This window comes from Cololabis saira, chromosome 10 (genome assembly GCF_033807715.1).
Source record: "Cololabis saira isolate AMF1-May2022 chromosome 10, fColSai1.1, whole genome shotgun sequence".
Lineage (NCBI taxonomy): Eukaryota > Metazoa > Chordata > Actinopteri > Beloniformes > Belonidae > Cololabis > Cololabis saira.
Window position 1 is genome coordinate 24,046,845 of NC_084596.1, and position 19,125 is coordinate 24,065,969.

The following is a 19,125-nucleotide window of genomic DNA, read 5'->3' on the forward strand; positions in this document are numbered from 1 at the left end:
ACTTTGAGAGTTTACATCAGAGACAGCAGGGGGCAGCACTTTCTTTTACATTTTAGCTTTATCAAGGGTATTAGATACTAAATTATGAAGTGAAATATGAGATCAAATATTGTAGATGTTTGGAAGGCAGAAACAATGCAGTAACATTTGGGTGAAAGCTTTTAGGTTTGAGCATTGATTATAGTCCCTGATTGTAAAGTGAACATTCCTGGGCAGCTGCTTAATTATCTCTGTTACTATGGAGATTATTGGCGCTTATTCCACTTAAATAAACTCTCAAACAAGTTGAGACTCACTTCTGATGAATGGCTCTTGGGATTTTGTGCTCTATGCAAAAGCTTAAACTAAACTCTACCAGGATGCACAATGCAAACACAACTATCATTATAAAAATGATTTTAGATTACGGTTGATGTAATTGAAATATAAAATAAGGCAATTAGTTATCCTTCATTTTTATTTTCTTATCATTAGACTTTATTATCCATTAATGACGTTTATATTAGGCTTTAGCTTCCAAAACTGTTTTTACAAGTCCAATAATGCTGCCATTATTGTTGTGCTTGTTAAACTTATTGTTAACAACTCTTGTCTTTTTTACAAGCTCACTTTCATCCCCATCGAGTCCAACGACTAATGGAGAAACCCAGCACGCAGTGGAGTTTATTAGAGTTTGGAGCGTTTTAAGAGGAGGCAGCAGATTCTCTACTTCAAAAAGTGCTCTCTTTAAAATAAAAAGAAAAAAAAATGAAAAGAAAAAATCTCAAAGTTTGTCTGTTACCTCAAGTCTGTCTGTTCTCAGCAGTTTCTGCGCTGCAGCAGCGGCCGCGTTGGGGACTTGGCCGACGTTGGGGCTGGAGGCCATGAGGACCGGGGTGCTGGGAAGGATCTCTGGAGGCATGAGGCTTGGTGACATGGGGCTTAAGTAGGGATTAAAGGCTGCAGCTGCAGCGGCTGCTGCTGCACTGGCATTGGTGGCCAAGCCTGGCGTCATCGAGAACATGGGCTGAAACAGTACAAAATAAAAGCAGAGAAATTAAAGGACGGTGGGTGAAATGCTTGCCCAGGCCATGAACTCCAAAGGTTTCCACACGGGAACCCTCAATCCTAATGGAAAGGTGATTAAAAAAAAAAAAGACGGGAAGAGACCCACATGGTGTTCAGGAGCTCTGTGTGAGCTCAAATGTGTATGTGGTCTCACCATAGGCAGCAGCAGTGGTGTGTTCATACGTGTATGTCCCCTCACCATAGGTGGTAGTTGTGTGCCGGGCATCATGGCGTTGGCGAGCTGCATCTGCTGGGCCAGCATGGCCATATTCTTCTGCTGGATCAGATTGTTCCTGCCATTGATCTCAAGCTGGGTCTTTAGATGGGGAGGGGGATGCAGGTACTTGCAATTCTCCCGGGAACAACGGCCCTGAGAAGGAAACAAAGTGGAATACTGCAGGTTAAGTTGGAAATATGGCACCCATAACATTTATGAACATGTATTCTGAAAGAACAAAGGTCTTCAGGGTTCATCTACAACTGTGATTCAGTGAGTCAGTGGAGTTTCAAACGGCCGGTCGAAGCTTTGGCAGGATTTTAGTGATTTTTTTTTGCCAGTGACATCATCTGGTCACCAGTCTGGTCCTCGCTGAGAATCCTTAACAGCTTTTACGGAAACTGGCACAAAATAACTCAGCAATATCAATATTGGCAGACACTTTCATGCTGCTGCTTCAGGACGAAAAGTATGTGACTTTTCAAGGACCTTCATCATGCCATCACTTCAGTTTTGTCAGTTATTGATTTCATAACCAAATTCTGACCGAACTACTGTCATTCCCATCTGTCTTCGTTGTACTTAGGTGCTGAAGAATGACATACCATCATCATCCCAGTCATTGTGGACTTACAGTAGGTGAAAGCTTTGAGAATAAATAAATAAATAAATGTATCCTATTTGAATAAAACAACCACTGGGTTTGATGCTGTGGGCTTTTTAGTATTACCGGAGAAAACTTGCGACCTTTTGTATATTCAGTGTCGGGCTCTCAAATTCACAGGCCTACGTTCGGTCTGTCACTAATTGTTGACAGCTTGCTATTTCCGTCAGTCCCAGCTGGGACTTGTGTGTGCACTCGCCCAAGGCAGTAATCACTGATAGTGTGGTGTTTTGCTCCAGACATCCAGCTTAGCTACATGTCTAGCTGACACTAAAAATACTATCCACTCATATGATCCATCCATATTGCATCTGCAGTCATCCTGGGGTCATGCTTCAAAGCCTCTGAATAATTATCCACGACAGAGATCACTTTCTGGTCCCTGCAGTGAGTATCCAATTATACCTTCAGTCTCACGAGGAGTCCAGCGAGGCAGGCGAGGAGTGCATGCTCATTGGGGTCATGTTCATAGAACAGGTGGATGATACGGGTAATTCAAACATGACAACACACACACAAACAAGTCCACAGTTCAGGAAAAGCATGTGTTTACTTTCAGGCCAGTGACACAAATTATCTGACTCTCCTTCCCCCGGCAGAGCCCAGCCTACAGGGACTCATTCATTTACTCTCATGATTTCAGAGTATCACCTTCGCTTATACTGTCACTGGACCGGTTTGAAGGAAACGGGAGAAGACAAAGTTAAGGAAGGGGGATACATAGATTTTTTTTTTTTTGCTTCCTTGTCTGCAGCTGTCGTCTAAAGATCAATAATTCCTTTTGAAATCATTGGTAAGCGTACTGCTAATGGAAAACTGACAGCAATACAGAATTTCTCTGTCTCTGATCTTCTGCGCCGTTTGATCAACTGAATCGAACTGAATGTGACGCTTGCAAAAGAGAAAGAAAGACAGAAAGAAAGAAAAAAAAGGTGATTTTCTTTCAAGAGTGGGCAAGTTCGGCCTAACTTTTCTCGATGCCGTACAGGATGAGTTTCGTTTAAGCTGCATCATCACAACAGGAGAGGCAGGCCAGTTGGTAGACCTCGCATGTGAACACAAGCTGAGGCGTGTGTGCGTGAGTGTGTGTGTGCGTGTGTGCGTGAGAGTAAAGAAGGGGCCGGTTGTAAAGGCATATAAGATCATGTTGCGCTCGCCACATAAGACCACAGCCATCACCCGCTGGATTATATGTGTGTGCGTGTGCAAGAAAAACATTTAGCTTTGCTTTTAGGTGCCTAGGTGTGCTCCCAGCCAAATCATCCGTCAGCGAATGCCAGCAACCTGCGCTGGCAGACATTTTGAATAAAAACATCAGTTTCCTGAAGCGGAAACGTCAGCCCCGCATAAGAGAGACAGAGAGAGAGAGAGAGAGAGAGAGAGAGAGAGAGAGAGAGAGAGAGAGAGAGAGAGAGAGAGAGAGTGTGTCATGGTGGCTCTCACTCTGTAGTGAGAGCTAAACTGCGTCAGGGAAATTTTAGAAGTTGCAGGAGACGAGGTGATAAGTGTGTGTGCTGTGGCGGGGCTGCTGTCAAGCGCAGGGAGGGGAGAAGTACATGTAGATACAGACACAGATGACACGAAGCCGTCGCCCCTTACATCATGTTTGTGTCTGTTATTGTGACATCACCGGCCTTGAAGGATAACTACAGATGGTGTCCACGGCAACAGAGAAGCCAGCTCCTACACTGTGTTTTTCCTGGATTCTGCCTGATCATTGGCAAACAGACACATTTGTCCCAAAAAAACCCACCGCAGACACAACTGGCCCTGCAGCCACAATTAGCTGAAACACATAAGACATCTGCACACCACCCTCACTCGTCCCATGTCCAGGCTTTGTACACGTGCGTGTGACTGTGTGTTGTTAATTAAAAAGGTAATCCTCACTAGAAAAACAAATGACAGAAGTAATATTATAAACATTTCTTATTAAAGACTTCCTCATTTGACTGATGGGCCCGTCTGACCACCGAGAGCCCGAACAGAAAACAACATTATCCTGTTAGGCAGACACTATTTAGAAGTAATTATGTAAAATTAAATATTTGATGTGTTATGCGGGCCCACTGAAAGCTTAGAATCCTTTGTCAGGATATTTTGCGAGCATTGTGCTAATGACAAGCATGTGAAGAGGGAATAAACTGATCTCTGTTGTTTACTGTAAACCAGAAATTTAAAAAAACTAAAGAAGAGATTAGCTCTGCAATGATTCCCCATCACATTAGTTAATTCCTGGGAATCGCTGCAGGTTGTGAGCAAAACCAAGCTGCATATTTCCCTTCGCCATCCAAAGCATGTCAGGAATGTTTTTTTTTTGGTCCCCACATCAACTGATAACGCTGTGTTTTTCAGAGCAGCTGCCTTATTTCCACCATAATTGTGACAATAAACCTCAATTGTATCTTTGTAAAGACTGTACAAACTAATTGTTTTGTATAATATTTTACATCTCATCATGACTGCGTGTGTTGTGTTATATTGAGACTCCTGAGCTCCTGCTGCTCCACTGAACTTTCTCTACCTTCTGTAAGTTTAGTCCAGGCCATGTTTTAAATGATCAGTGGGAGTTTGTGCCTCTCCTGGCGAGCTCAGACTAGCCAGAATCCAGGCCAACCTGGGAACAATAATCCCACTGGCTACTGGCTGTTTGATGATAAGTTGTAATAACATGTCCCACCCTGATCACTCTCTCTTCTAAAGCTTCGCCTCTCACCCGTGGACACACACCCTGCTTTTGTGACTAAGTGGGATTTAAGAAAAAAAACAAAAAAACACACAAAAAAACAAAACACACACAATGATCCAATGTGCAAAGAATGCTGGGTGTGGCTGAATCTCATCCTTTTGAGGAAGAGATGAAGCAAGATGTTACGATACACACGTGTCTCAGTGAGAGAGAGAAACGAGTGAAACAGTGGAAAGGTTCAGGAAAAGAGGTGTATCCTGGAAAGCTACAGCTGAAAATGTATCCAAGTGACGCAAAAGCTTACGACTTCTCTGTTTACTACCGCCTGTACATTAAATTGACGATGCATTGCCTTGTTTAATAAAGTTTACATAAGGGATAATGCCCGACGAGGCGGCCATTATCGGGAATTAATGGACAACAAAGATGCAGCAGTCGGACGCAGAGCAATTGTATTTTATTTAATGTTAGTTTGTTGACCGCAATAAATCAGAAGTGGAGGCTTTGACTACATCTCTGTCAGAATGGCTTCAGAAAGAGGCTGATAATCAAAACAAAACCACACTAATGTATTTCCACAGTTTACTTAAGTCACAGGAAGACCGACTCTTTACTTATCAGATATGATACTTTATTTTTTTTACCACTAAATAATGACCATTGCAGCAGAAATTTATCAGGGATTAATTGTATCCAAACCTTTCAATCTAAATAAAATACTGGTAAAAAAAACAAAAAAACAAAAACACTTTTGAAATCTACCTTCTTAGATTTTGTCTGTTGCAAGAAGAAGTTTCAAATCCTAATACACTGCACATACTAGATCTGCTAAAACAGACTGAAATGAATTTCCCTTTTTATCTTTTTATCGCTGATGCTCCAGCGCTGCTGTGTGATGTTATTCAGTCCTGCTGGATTGGGGTGTGAAGCTACACTGTTCTCTGCCCTGCGTTCTACCGTCTCCTGTCTAAACACACGCAGAGATGAAAGGCCTTTCTCCTCTCACACACTGTGAAAGAAGCTTTGTTCTGCTGGAGAACAGCAAAAAGTCAAAAGAACTCTCTTTGTCTGCTCTGCACTGAGATATGCAACAGAATACCAAATATCAACCCAGCGGTAATAAAATAAAATAAGTAAGTAGCCAAGAAGCGAAAACATAACCAAGCTGAACTATTCAGAGCTCATGATGTCATGTTGTAGGAAGCATTTTTGTTTTCAGTCACCAAAGTAAGTCTTAATTCAAAAGGACATTTTCAAGAATGGGAAGCAGACTTTAGAGATCTACTGAGCTGCGTGTGATGTGGGGCCTGTTTCTTTGCTGGAGCTGGCTTTCCTTTATCAGACCATAAACACACAGTCACACTCTTGTGATTATGTCTATATCTCCCTGCTGGGTCTCGGTGCGCACACTGATCCATGTTGTGCATCTCAGTGGACAGGGAGTCGTTGTGAGTGGCGCGGCTCGCGGAGATACGAAGGAGAGAGTGTTAATCTATGATAATAGTTTTAAAATTCCCTGTGTGATGCATTGCCACTCTCACTAAACAACGACAGAGTTCAAAGGATTACACGCTGGACCAGAAAAGGACATGGGGATGTGATAAGGTTAACCACTTAAATATGATATGTTTGTGGGGATTCCATTGTTGGACAGTGTCAACTTTAAGGTGTTAAGAACTCATCAAATGTAAAAACACAAATGCACTAAACACATGAACGAAGCTAAATAGTTCACATTGATCCACAGCCACACACATATGCAGAGCAATGAGTTATTCACACTTGCATTTCTGAGAATTAGAAATGCCCCTGCTCGGATGTCACATACACAGGAGCACTACATCCAGACTTAGACATCCCTGTTTTTCTTCTGGCATGCCCCTACACCCCCCCTGAACTGTCTCTTGATATCTTGTTTTACACAAACACACTTTCATGTGATTCTATTTAAGCCAGTTTTTCTCTCTCTTTTTCTCTACAAACCCACTCCAGTCATCTTCCACTTCTTCATTGAGGACTATCAGGGTTAGTTTCTTGCTTTTCATTATGAGCAATAATAGGGTAATAACGCAGGTATTGATTTGAGCAGCGGCACTTCATGGAGTGTACAGTCTGAGTCAGGAGCGTCCATTTAATCATCTTTGGGCTTCTCTTCACAGAGATTCTGCAGCAATGATGTGTCAATGACAATGCTGCTCTTTCTGAACTGACTACGGTAAACTATTTCTTAAGTGTCTTTAGGCTTGAAAGATGAAGAGAAAGAAGAGTGAAATTTCAAACAAGGTATGTTCTTTATCTCTTGGTAGCACTGGAGTAAAAGCTTCGCTAAGCATCTTAAAACTTGAAAAGGTAAAAAGTTTATTTGATCCCAACTTTCTGTTCCCTCCTGACACCCATCACCATCTGCACAAGGCTCCTTTCAGTTCCCAGTTCTGTGACACCAGAAAGCTCCCTCCATCAGCAGCCAAGGCATAATCACAGGGCTCATGACTAATTTAGTTTGCAGCAATAACAGATTTAATCTGGTTTACATTATGCTAATCTCATCTCACAGACTTTAATCCTGTCCGCAACTCTAATCTCACTGTAAACTGGCCTAATCCTGTTTCTGTGTATGATTATCTCCTTGGGTTGGCATCAGCAGAAGAAAAAATGGTTTAAAATTCTTTCTCTCTTCATTCTGTACTGGGCTTTGGCCGGATCTTTAATTCATCCATCCTCTCACTTCTACGAATGTTTCTCCCTGTCCCCGGTCACGGAGGGTGCTGGAGCCTTTCCCAGCTGCGTGAGAGGCCGGATTCACCGCGGACACGTCACCAGTGCATCTCAGAGACAAATGAGACCAACAACCGTGCACGGTCACGCTCACTACTTAGGTCAGCAGAGAATCGTCATTGAACCTAACATGCCTTTTTGTTGTCCGTTGAAAGCAGCCCGAGCTCTAGGAGAAAAACTCACAGAGGCACGAGGAGACCCGGGAACATTCTTCCTGTTTGGTGAAACAGGCTTTGGTGAATCCAGCCCTTTTTATAGCTGCATATTTCCTTCAATATTCCATCTTTTCACTTTTTACTATTTACCAATTTAAATAGATGGTTTTAGGCCCTGCAGTGGACTGCTGGACATGACCGGGTGGACCCCGGTAGCCCAACTTTAGCCTGAGGAAAGTCCATAAATAAGTGATGGATGGATGGAGCATTTCACTCATCTTAATGGTGTAATATTATAAATTACATGTGACACATGATAATATGCTGGATGTTAAAGCAATGAGATCCATAAACATAATTTTATGAAAAGTATGAATTATAGCATATATGTCCAGTGGCTGCAAAGGACAATACAAGGTGTGTGATCAATTATAAACCCTCTGTGTAAATATTACACAAAGGCAATCAGAGCTAGCCCAAACTGGATCTTCACAGTTCAAAGAATAACACATGTTGGATCTGGACAGTAGTATTGAATATATTTATGCTAACTTTACTGCCAATGAGATTGACTTATTGGAGCTACAGACTTATGTCCTAAATCAATGAAACTGATCATTTTTTATAGAGATGTTAAGATTAATTAACATCAAATAAGTGAGAACAACGATCTATAAACACTAGATTTTGTCGCCCCGCTGCCTTTCGTTCTCAAATTGTAGATTTTGTCATCAACTCTTTCATTTCAATAACAACAACAACAAAAAAGGGGGTGGGGCTAGAACCTGAATGTTGCAGCTAACAACTGGCACATGGGAGTGGCAAAGAGTTTTAAAAGGTGTAAAAGGTGTTAAAAGAGGTGTTAAAAGAGATGAGTCTAAAGTAAGCAGCTATGCCCTCAAGCTCCTCTCTCTTTTATCTAATGGGAGGATAATAGCCGGCTGGAAGTCTATTCACATGTGATGAAATGAAAGGGTTGTTAAGAAACGAGAAAGTTAGAATCAGCTCTGTATAACAGAAAGAAAAATAATAATCAATTAGGATGCTTAAATTAAAGGACAAAACTATAAACATTTCTGATTCTATTAATAACATACATATTTCTCATACATATTTATACACATTTTTGCAATAGGCTGCACAGAAAACGAGTCACATTTAATATCTTTAATATCAGTTTTTAGTACAAATCAGAGTTCGTCTGTGAACCTTGATGTGGACTGATGTTGTCAAATCAAGCGCAAAGAATTCAGACGAATAATTGTTTGTCATAACTGCATATAAATGTATCTAACAGGGCCGACCGTCTCCTTGGCCCTTCGGCCAGCCTGTCTCTGTAACGCCACGCATGAACCTTTGACTGAAAAATGGCGCGGTAATGCACATTTTTTGCAGTTCGCAAACGGCTAGCAGAAAAATGAAAAGAAGAAAAACACGTAAACAATGGATGCTACTTAAAAAACAAAAAACAACATACATTGAGATTAAAAGAACTGTCCCACCAGACCTCTATATTGGTTTAATATGGCAACAAGACCTAAACCGACCCGTTGGTCCATCTATCGTTTTTTTCATGTTATCTTTGACTTCATCAAATATCCTCGTAGCAAAATGTCTCTGGTCCAAATGCTTAAATGATTTGGGTTCACATGATTTATGTTCATGTGAGAGTGCTGAATGTAATTTCCTGCTTTTATATATATATATATATATGTATACCCAATACCCAATCAGCAGAGACCACCCACCAGGTAGCCCCTCTCGGCCGAAAAACGGTTCCGGAAGGCCACTTTTCCAGGGCCGTTCATGGTAATGGAAACACGTGCAAATGGCTCTGACCCGAAACATCTACCCGGAACTCCCGCTCGTGGAAATGACCCTGATGTCATTGAAATTAGAACCATCTGCAAGTGTTCATCCGTAAAACACTTCCATGAATCAATTACAGAAGGTGTGGATAAAGAAATGTATACATTAATGGAGAAAAGAACTTGTAGAGATTTTCTGTGATGTTACTTCTATAATGAAGTAACTTGCTCAGTGTTAGATTACTAAATATAGCCATCTTTGCTTTCATCTGTCGATATCTTTTAAGCGGTAAAGTCAACCAACTCCACGGGTTACTTGCACTTGGCTGGTACATCTGTCTGTTAGAGAGATGCAGAGAGAGCAGCTATAGTAAAGCAATCATTGTATCAGTGCAGTTATAAATGGGTCCAGTGTGACGGAGGGACAGGGACGACTGACACTGAAAAGAAAAGACTCTTGTCGCTGATCTTCCGTCACATAAGCTCACAGACGAGATGCAAAGCCATGCTGATGTGACAAGGATGTACACACCATAAAACGAGCATAGCGAAGAATGGCTCCGTGTGGCTTGGTGTGTGTGGAGGATTAGTGTGCTCCAAACAAAAGGAGCCACCCCCACCCCCACACACCACGGCATGAAAGTGAAAAAGACCATCGCGTAGAACCGTCAACAACAGGATAAGAAAACTTGAAAGTTTTTTAACTAAAACTCTCATAATGATGCTATCCTGCTCATTTTTAGCAGCAACAGAGAGTAAAGTGAAATTGTTGTATAAAACTTTATTTTCTTTGAATAAATTCACCTCTTCAACCAAACTGGATCAAAGAGCAGAACCATTCACTGATGCACCCAAAGTTGAAAATGAAACACGATTTGAAATATCTCCCCGCAGCGGCCTGGCAGGAGATTAGCGCTATGCTACCGAAAACAAACCTGATCACAGGTGTCGTAAAAAACCTTCATCCAGAGAACATATTTGTCTTAGTCAGAATGTGAAGAGTTTTGTTTTCATCTCAAAGCTTCCTTTGAAGATAGTGACATCTGGGGAGACACCAGCAAAGTAAGTGAGTAACATCTGTGAGCAGCTTCTCAGGCTATGTACACATCTGTGGCTGTTGCGCCAAACAAGAACAAAACAAGGAGGAAGTTTGATCTGTTTTAACACTGTCGGAAATGTAGCTTTTTTTTTCTTTAGACCGTTCCTTAAATGTTTCCAGACTAAAGCTTGATGTACTATTGCATTGAGATCTTGTAGTGCTAGCCAAAGAAATGACAACAACAGCCTGCCCGTGGCCATGTTGGTCACATTGTGTCTGTCACTGTAGCGTGCAGAGTGACAGCAGTGTCAAATACCCATTAACCCCCTGAACCTGAAAGCCTTGTTTTTATTCACATACATATCAAACAAACTGTTAATTTCACTGGCCTGACACTACAGCTGGATGATTTGTTTATACAGGACGATCAGCAGGAATGAGCTAAAGTTTATCTCACACGAGTCTGGATAATCACCCTTCACTTTATGTCCAGTGAGCATGCAAGCAAGAGATAATGTGTTTAACCTGACTGTGGCATAAACCACTGAATGGACCTGAGGTTATCAAAACACAGAGATAAAAATGAGAAGAAAGACAGATGGCGTAATGGAGTTTTTTTTTACCGTGTTTTATGGGTTGAAAAGTAGCTGTGGAGATATGCATCAAGTCGAACTGAGGCCATAAAGTCTTTTCTGGATACTTTACAAGGAAACATCTCGTAAATATGAATATAAATATACTAATATAAACATATTATCATGCATCACTTCCACCTCAGTCAAACAGCTAGTAGTACATTGTCCAGTTTCCCTGATTGTTTAGGCCTTCTCATCACAAACAAATGGTTCAGATCTGACAAGTTATGTTGATGTGTTCCTGAGTTCTTCTTTTTCTTTTTTATCATTACACTACATCTACACTTGAATAACTGCCTGATCTTATCAGACAATTACATTTTTTTTCTAAATGACAACTTCAATGCCATTGTTTTTGCATTTTATTATTACTTATCTTAAACCAAACCTGGGGAATGTAAAAAAAAAAAAAAGCATGATTTGTCCAAATGTGTTGTTTGGACTGAAAGACGCATGAATACGAAGTTGTCTAAGAACAGTGTCTCACTGTCAAAGAACCAGCTGCAACAGCTCAGTCAACACAGACAAGAGACACATACGTGCACTCCTGCTTGGCCCGGTTTCTCAAAACTCAGATGTGTTGATAATGGGTGTGTCAGCCTGGCAGGTAGGTCGGGCGCAAAACACATGAAATCGTATGCGCGTGTTCCAACTGTTGCCTGGGGTAGATATTAACCACCTACTTTTATGGCACAAGTGGCAACTGCGAGGTCAAACGAGGACCTGCTAACGCTGATAGGCTCACATGACATCAGAGTTGATGTCACTCCAGCCCCTAAATTCTTGTCACACAGGTTTATGTGTGTGAATATCTGCGTGTTGGGGGTTGTGGGGGAGGGTGGGGGACTTTACCAGGGTGTAATGTGAACCATGCTGCAAAGGGATGGGTGTGGCCTTTAGCTAAATGAGGCAAAAACCAGACTGAGTGGGAAATCAAGAAGCCCAACGAGAATAAAAACAAGCGACAACAAGTTCAGTCAAAGCACAGAGTAGCCCATCGTTACTTCACACCATGTAGTACAAACTAAGGAGGCCGGAGCTGCTTCTGCCACCCTAGTGCATGATCCTGCATTCATATTAGGCAAGCACTGGTGTAGAAGAACATGACGTGATCAGATGTTGTTTTAAAGGAGCCGTGTCACTCTTTTCTTCCAACCTCATCAATTCATCTGCTGCTCGTACCAGTTTTAGCTGTAAGCATGATTCCAAATTCGCATATCACACCTAACATATCTGCTTGGTGGTAATCATCGACAGACCAAGTTCCAAAGCTGACTTTAAATCTAGGAGCCCAGGCTGCCATTATCCCTCTCCAAATATTTACCTTGCTTCAGCATAGCTGAGCGGTCTGTGCTGCACCAACCAGATAGACAGGCAACAGAAAGGGCTGCGCTCTGCTTAAGTCCAAGTTTAAAACCAGTAAACACCCACACATGCAGCCGTTATGTACAAACGTTCACACTCTAAAATGTTTAATTCTGCGGCCTAGACAAATACATGGGTCTGACCGATTGTCTCATGAGAGCACAAATCATTCACATGATTGCCACTGCAAAGGATATAGACATAACTATCACAACAATACAGTTTTGGGGTCTGTGTGCTACGCACATTTCTTTTTTCCTGCTCTAATTCCCCCTGCATGCCCTCCGAAAGCATGGTTTCATTTATGCATTCATTTCTTTATTTATTTAGTGTGCTGCTGTGTCTGTGCAGGCATGAATGTGTCTTTTTTTTTTTTTTTTGGTGCAAATTGTAAAAAACCACCAGCCAAAAAGAGATAGAATGGATGACGGGGAAATGACTGGGTTTGGGTGTGACCCGCTCAGCTATGCACTGGTGATCATGTGAGACCTGTTCTAATTATACACTTCTCAAGAAGAAGGTCGTTCCTCTCTCATGGGCAGGAAGCTCGTGCACGTGTCCAAGAGGGTGAATTAGTGTGTGCAAAACCGGTAAAAGGGGAGCAATACGGCTTCATGTAACACAACTCATCTGAGAGATTTGTCCTATTTTTGCCTCCCAGTCTGTGTTGTACTGAAGTAGTGCAGCTGATCGGCTAGTGGACGTGTTACGGGAAAAACTTAATACAGTGAATGCAGTTGTTCCTGCACATGTGCGGTTTAGGTCTTATTTACGATTTCAAACAGACATCAGAAGCCTTCTCCCCCTGATTTCCACTATCCTTACTTGCTCCCACTCTGTCTTTTGCGTTCTTCTGCTGTTTCCACTGCAGGTTACAGAGATCTGTTCTGTTTTTCATTACCAGTGGAAAAAAAAAATGGGGCAAGCGGTTAAAAAAAAAAAAAAAAAAAGCATCAACCATCTCCTATTAATACACAAGTCCTAGTGGAAAATGAATCCAAACTAAAATAGCTCCCCTGGGTCTTGTAAAAACAAAATATAAAATATGGGCCAGCTTCTCACCTCTGGTGGTACGCTTTATTTAAAAATAAACGGCAACATAAACTTATGCATGGGTATCAAAATCCTCCTGCTTGTTGACAAAAGCTCCTGTCGCTGCTGAGCTGAGTTTTGACCTCCTGACATTCAGGTAAATGTGTCTGTGTATGTTTTAATAGCAGAAGCATTACAGATTATATTTATGCTACTTACCAACATCTATATTCCTCATTATAATATTTTACTTCCACCATTTAGACCTGGGAACGCAGCAAGATCCATACAGAAAAACATGATTGGTAAACATAAGACTAGGGCTGGGCGATATATCGAGATTTTAATATATATCGATATATTTTCAAACACGATATGGTACGAGACAATATCGTTTATATCGATTTAAAAAAAAAAAAAAAACTTTTTTTTTTTTTTTTTTACATTTTTTTTTAATGATTTTGATATAGCTTATTTTGTGACAAATTGACTTGAATGTTTTATTTGAGATTTGCACAAATGTTTTGTTATTTGCACAACTGTCAACCTCAGTGGAAAAGTCTGCCTGTTACTTCTACATTGTATTAATTGCACAGTGTATTTTAATTTAATTGTTATGCAGGAAAGGGATATTTGTTTTATTTTATTCAAGAAGCATTTTTATTCTATATATTAGGGGTGTAACGATACACTAATCTCACGATACGGTACGATACACGATATTGAGGTCACGATAACGATACGATACGATATTATAGCAGTATTTTTTAACAACCTTGAATGAGGAATATATAACTGGAAAAAAATGTCTTTTATTTGAAAGACACATAATACAAAACAATGCTGTGCGTTTGCCCTATTGTTACAGTTTGTAATGCTTTATAACTGTTTAAGTTTTAAGGAGAAAGCCAGGCCAACCATTTTCCACAAACTGAACTAAAAGTAAATGTCAGGTTTGCATTATGCATCTTCAGTTTCATATAATAAAAATATTTTGCCACAAACTGAATAGTTTCTCTCATGTATGATTTGACTTTTTTCTTTTCCAGAAATTTAACAACTAAAATTGAATAAATAAATACAAGTAAATAAATACATACAATTTTACATCATAAAAAAGATTTATTCCTGCTCACCGTATAAGTGTAAGAGGAGATTTATTTTTGTTAAGAAGGTTATTTTGGTAATTCAGGGTTCATTATTTTGTAAATATATTCTTTATATTCTGTAAATCAGGGACTATAATTACACTAGTCATTATATCAGTTGTTAGTATGTTTTAGATTGGGCGGAGTGATACAGCACTAGGTGCTGTGTTGATGTTCTGAAATCCTACGCTGTTGAGCGGACATTGAAGTACACGCAAACTCACGCAGAAGTTGTCTCCGTGTTTATCCTACTCACGACCCCAAAAAGGTTTAATTTAATAAGGTAAGGCTTAACTCTACACCAGACTTACATCAGTAAAGGTTCAGAGCTCAAAACAGGACCGCAAAACGGGACTACTTTCTCCTGAGCGGAGGAAGATTTTGGTCCGCGCAGCCGCGGCCGGATGCGCGTTTCTAGTCAACACAATAGATTAATATTAATAACATAATATCGCGATACAGGTTGTCACCTCCACGACACGTATCGTGACTTTTTTGTATCGCGAAATTTCGTGGCACGATATATTGTTACACCCCTACTATATATGCAGGCAGTTTATTTTTATTTCATTTGTTTTATACATTTTGATATTGTGCAGACTCTGTTAATAAAGGAACCTGTGTGACATTTGGCACGAGGCTTTGTATTAAAACTGACTGTTTTTTTAAGGGTTTGCCTCAGAAAAAAATGAAGCTAACAGAGATGCTATGCTATAATGCTTTGGGGGAAACCCCAATTATGGCACAGAAAAAATATCGAGATATATATCGAGTATCGCCATTTAGCTAGAAAATATCGAGATATGACTTTTGGTCCATATCGCCCAGCCCTACATAAGACTTACCCTATGAATAATGAATGCATTGCTTCCTTCATCATTGCTTTTTCAGTTAACCTGTTAAAACCTCAAGATGATTGCAGGAATTAGAAGAGATAAGAATGAGGGTGAAAACTGTGAAAACTGTGAAAACGGGAAGTAAAGACGTACTAAAAAAGTATTCTGATGCTCAGAGATATGCACAGACGGAAGCATGTATGCAAACACAGAGTTGGATTAGGACCTGACGGTGTTCATCTTTCTACATCAGGTTTTGGACTTTTTTTTTTAGTTCAACATGCTGTCCTCATCTAAATCCTGCGTTGTTCACACACAGTCAACGACTGTATATATACTCTATAATTAACCGTTGTCTGCAAGGGCACAATTCAAATAGTAACAACACACAAATGCAAATGTTTACGTGAATCTGCTACTTGACAATGGAAAATTACTTCCTACAGTTCAAATCTGTCATATAGATCTGCACACACACCCCCCTGGCTGCCCCTCAGCTTTTGCACAGGAAGCGGTTTAAGTCAGTGAGCGCCTCATGGTGATGCTTTTCCTTCGCTCCTCTCTAACTGTTGAGATATGTGTTGCTTGTGGCATCCGTCTGAGTCCCTGTACATGATAAAATGATGACCCATTTGTGTGTGGTTTTCTGCCCAAAAGCTGGCAGGCTTCAGCATTTCTACTCCCAGAGTGAACGTGCTGTTGAAAAGACTCATGCAACTGTGTACTGTGTAAAGTACAATCAACCAGAAGTGCAGCTGGCTCCTAACTGGTCCCTTGTTTGAATTAGGGGAAGCAAACCCAGGTCAAAACATCGTGGTCCGGAAAGTTTTACTAAGCTTTATTAAAAATAACAGACTACTGCTTCCTAAATCTGCAAAAAAGGAGCCACTCACTCTTCCCCTTTGTACCCTTGATCAGGTTACAGTCATGTGACCAGAAATAGGTGGGACTAAGATGAGCACATGCTGTGGTCAGATGGTGCGCTCTAGCAAGCCATTTCCAGTTTGCAATTCTATATAGTTCCTCAAACTGCCTGTCAGGGTGTATGTGCTCAACCTGTTATCTAACACCCATCTCACTGCCCGAGATACGGCCTCCCGACTTCCTGTTTATCACTTCTCTTTTCTTACCTTAAGTGAATCGAAGCAAGCTATCACCCGTCCGTTGTCCACCTGGCAACTCTTGGCTGGATGAGCAAACTTGCACTCTTGGTCAGACCGCGAGCAAGTGCCTCTCTGGAACTCCCTGCATACTTCCAGTGTCAGCCACTTTGTGTCACGGATATGTGCTATGTTCATTGCCATGGCGACACTCTGGCAAAGATTATTCCTAGCAGAGATATGTTCAGGTGTGGACAAAGTACCTCTAAGAAAAATCCACAATTTTAAGGTCTGTTTTATTTACTCGTTGGCGTCGTTACTTTCCTTGATAAGCTGCAATGAAACATTCAAACAGTAAAGTTCCTATTGATTGAGAGGGCTCCTTTTCCAAAGTGAAATGTTGCGGGACGACATTTGCTGTGGATGTTAATGGGTCATTTTCCTGGTCAAACAACAGATTATATCCAGGAGACTACGTTTTGAACAAGCTGCCTGTCTTGGCTTGACCTTCCTACAACATCCCAATGCAAAGATGGCAAATAGACCAGCAGGCCGAACTGTGAGCCCTCTGGTGAGGTGCAGGGAAGCAGGCAACTAAGGTGACAGTCCGGATGTCGTCTGCTTCAGGAAGGTTAAGGACACTGAGGACTAAACAGAGGCTTCAAGGGCTGAAGGCGAAGGTGAAAGGCAAGGTGGGTGAGATGCTGAGTGGGCTTGGTGGTGTGCTGGGCTGCGGTGGTAAGGCTGTTCAGCTGGTGGTAAGCGTTTAGCAGCGGGGGCCGTCTGGTGAGAAGAACTGAGGCTGGAGCGCAGCTGTGTGGAGTGGATGGTGATGGCAGAAGTGGGACCACTGCGTCGAAGCGTAGGCAGCGAGGAGGATGTGCTTGCTGTCCTTTTACTCGTGTTACTGTGGCAGCAAGCGAGCGAGGCAGAGGGGAGGGTGGAGCTTCAGCTGTAGAAGCAGGTCAAAGCTGCAGCAGACATCAGGGAAGGCACTTCCTCTGAGGAGAGAGTGACACAGAATGGAGGGAAACACAAACAGATTAGTCTAATCTTACACGTAAAACATTCACTTCATCTCTCACCCTACCATTAATCTGTCAGAACAGTTTATGATCTGCTGCAACTTTTCAAGTTACACCTGCCTTTTTTCAGTTTATACTGCTGAGCTATGCAGCTGCAAGGATGAAAATATGTGTACATGTCAGAAAAGCAGGGAATTCAGCTAAGAACAAACTTTCACACTACTCTGCACTTTCAACACACACGTGGTGCACACACATGTTCATCTCGCCACAGCACTCACACCCCAACAAATATGCACAAGGCAGCCATTCAGAACTTTCCACCTCTACTGGGTGACGGAGGAGAATCGTCTCAAATCCCGTATCACTTGCAATCCAGATTAGCAAAGTCGGCCATTACAAATGCGTTAAGTGTAAGAAAGAGTGAAAGCAAGAGGGAAGTTGAGGCAGGGCATGAGGGAGAAGAGGTTAGTCATTTCCTTTCTTGCAAAGTCTTGTGAGAGAGGGGACCAATGGGAACCAGCAGGGTTGTAGCAACATTCTGGGCTTAGGGCCAGGTGAGAGCAGGGGGAGGAGCAAACAGGAGGCTGACCTGCCCGCTGCTGGAGAAAGACAGAGACACAGTCTGAAATGATCCCTTTGCTTACTAGTTCTATGACAACCTCTTGTCTCGTTAACAGAAATAATCCCAACATCACAGACACACTACAAAGCTCTCCCTCAACTATTAAACAGGCTCCACATAAAATTATTATTATCATGCTTTAAAAAGTATACAAGATTTTTGTGTGTGTGTGTGTTCTTGCAATTGTTTTCTATTTTTGATGTATCCATTGAAAAGCACATTTACTGAAGGGGTTTTCATGACTGGGCTCCCAAGGGCCCGTTCCACCGTTATCACACGAGCGGCGCGACTCACCACACCCTGCGCAGAGAGATCGCTCTCCCCAGAAAAACGTGCACACCTTCAGCAAGGCAATGAACTCCTGCTAACTTTACAACACTGCAACACTCCGTGTGAAGGCTTTGCCGCAGAGCAGCACAGGCCATGATGACCCAGCAACGTCGATGTGCGGAGGGAATAGAGAGAGAGAGGGAGAGAGAGAGAGAGAGAGGGAAAATGAGGGAGTGAAGTGCTTGTTTTCACCTTGGATGACCCCTAAAGCAAAAGCAGCATTACTGCTCCACATGACCTTTGGAGTGGAAGCACAATTGTGCCTTCCGCCTACTCTTCACGTGCCTAGGTGCACACACGAACTCACTACGTGAACAAATCAGCTACGATGCCAAGCTTACTGAGGAACGGTTCAAATAAATGAAGTATTTGCAAATGACAGATTACAACATTTTACTGAATGCTGCAACTTCGTTTAACGAGATGGAGTAACTTTGCTTGCCAGATAAATATCCCAATGATGCCAAAACCCCTTTTTCACTGAGAGCAATTGAGCTGGAGGTTTTGTTGTGGGATCAAACTCTTTCGATATGTGGCATGCCGTATTTTTGTTTACTTGAATGAGGGCATGTTTTTCTTCCCACGAACTGTATTTAGATTCCTCATCACTTCATCCTCATTTATTGAAATCTTTT

General features: G+C 41.6%; 1 protein-coding gene across 27 annotated transcripts in view; it reads right to left on the bottom strand.

The window, feature by feature from the left end:
* The window catches only part of mbnl1 (muscleblind-like splicing regulator 1), a 43,047-nt gene that overhangs the window by 11,688 nt on the left and 12,234 nt on the right, over nt 1-19,125 (bottom strand). For 15 of the 27 annotated variants that reach the window (XM_061732177.1, XM_061732176.1, XM_061732175.1 and 12 more), the window contains 3 exons: nt 16,541-17,511; nt 1,202-1,417; nt 782-1,006 (listed from right to left, as the gene is read on the bottom strand). In XM_061732177.1, the coding sequence (XP_061588161.1) occupies nt 782-1,006; nt 1,202-1,417; nt 16,541-16,714 (615 nt within the window). In that variant the 5' untranslated portion in view covers nt 16,715-17,511. The remainder of the gene's footprint in view (nt 1-781; nt 1,007-1,201; nt 1,418-16,540; nt 17,512-19,125) is intronic. The other 12 variants (XM_061732202.1, XM_061732197.1, XM_061732194.1 and 9 more) reach the window with 2 other exon arrangements.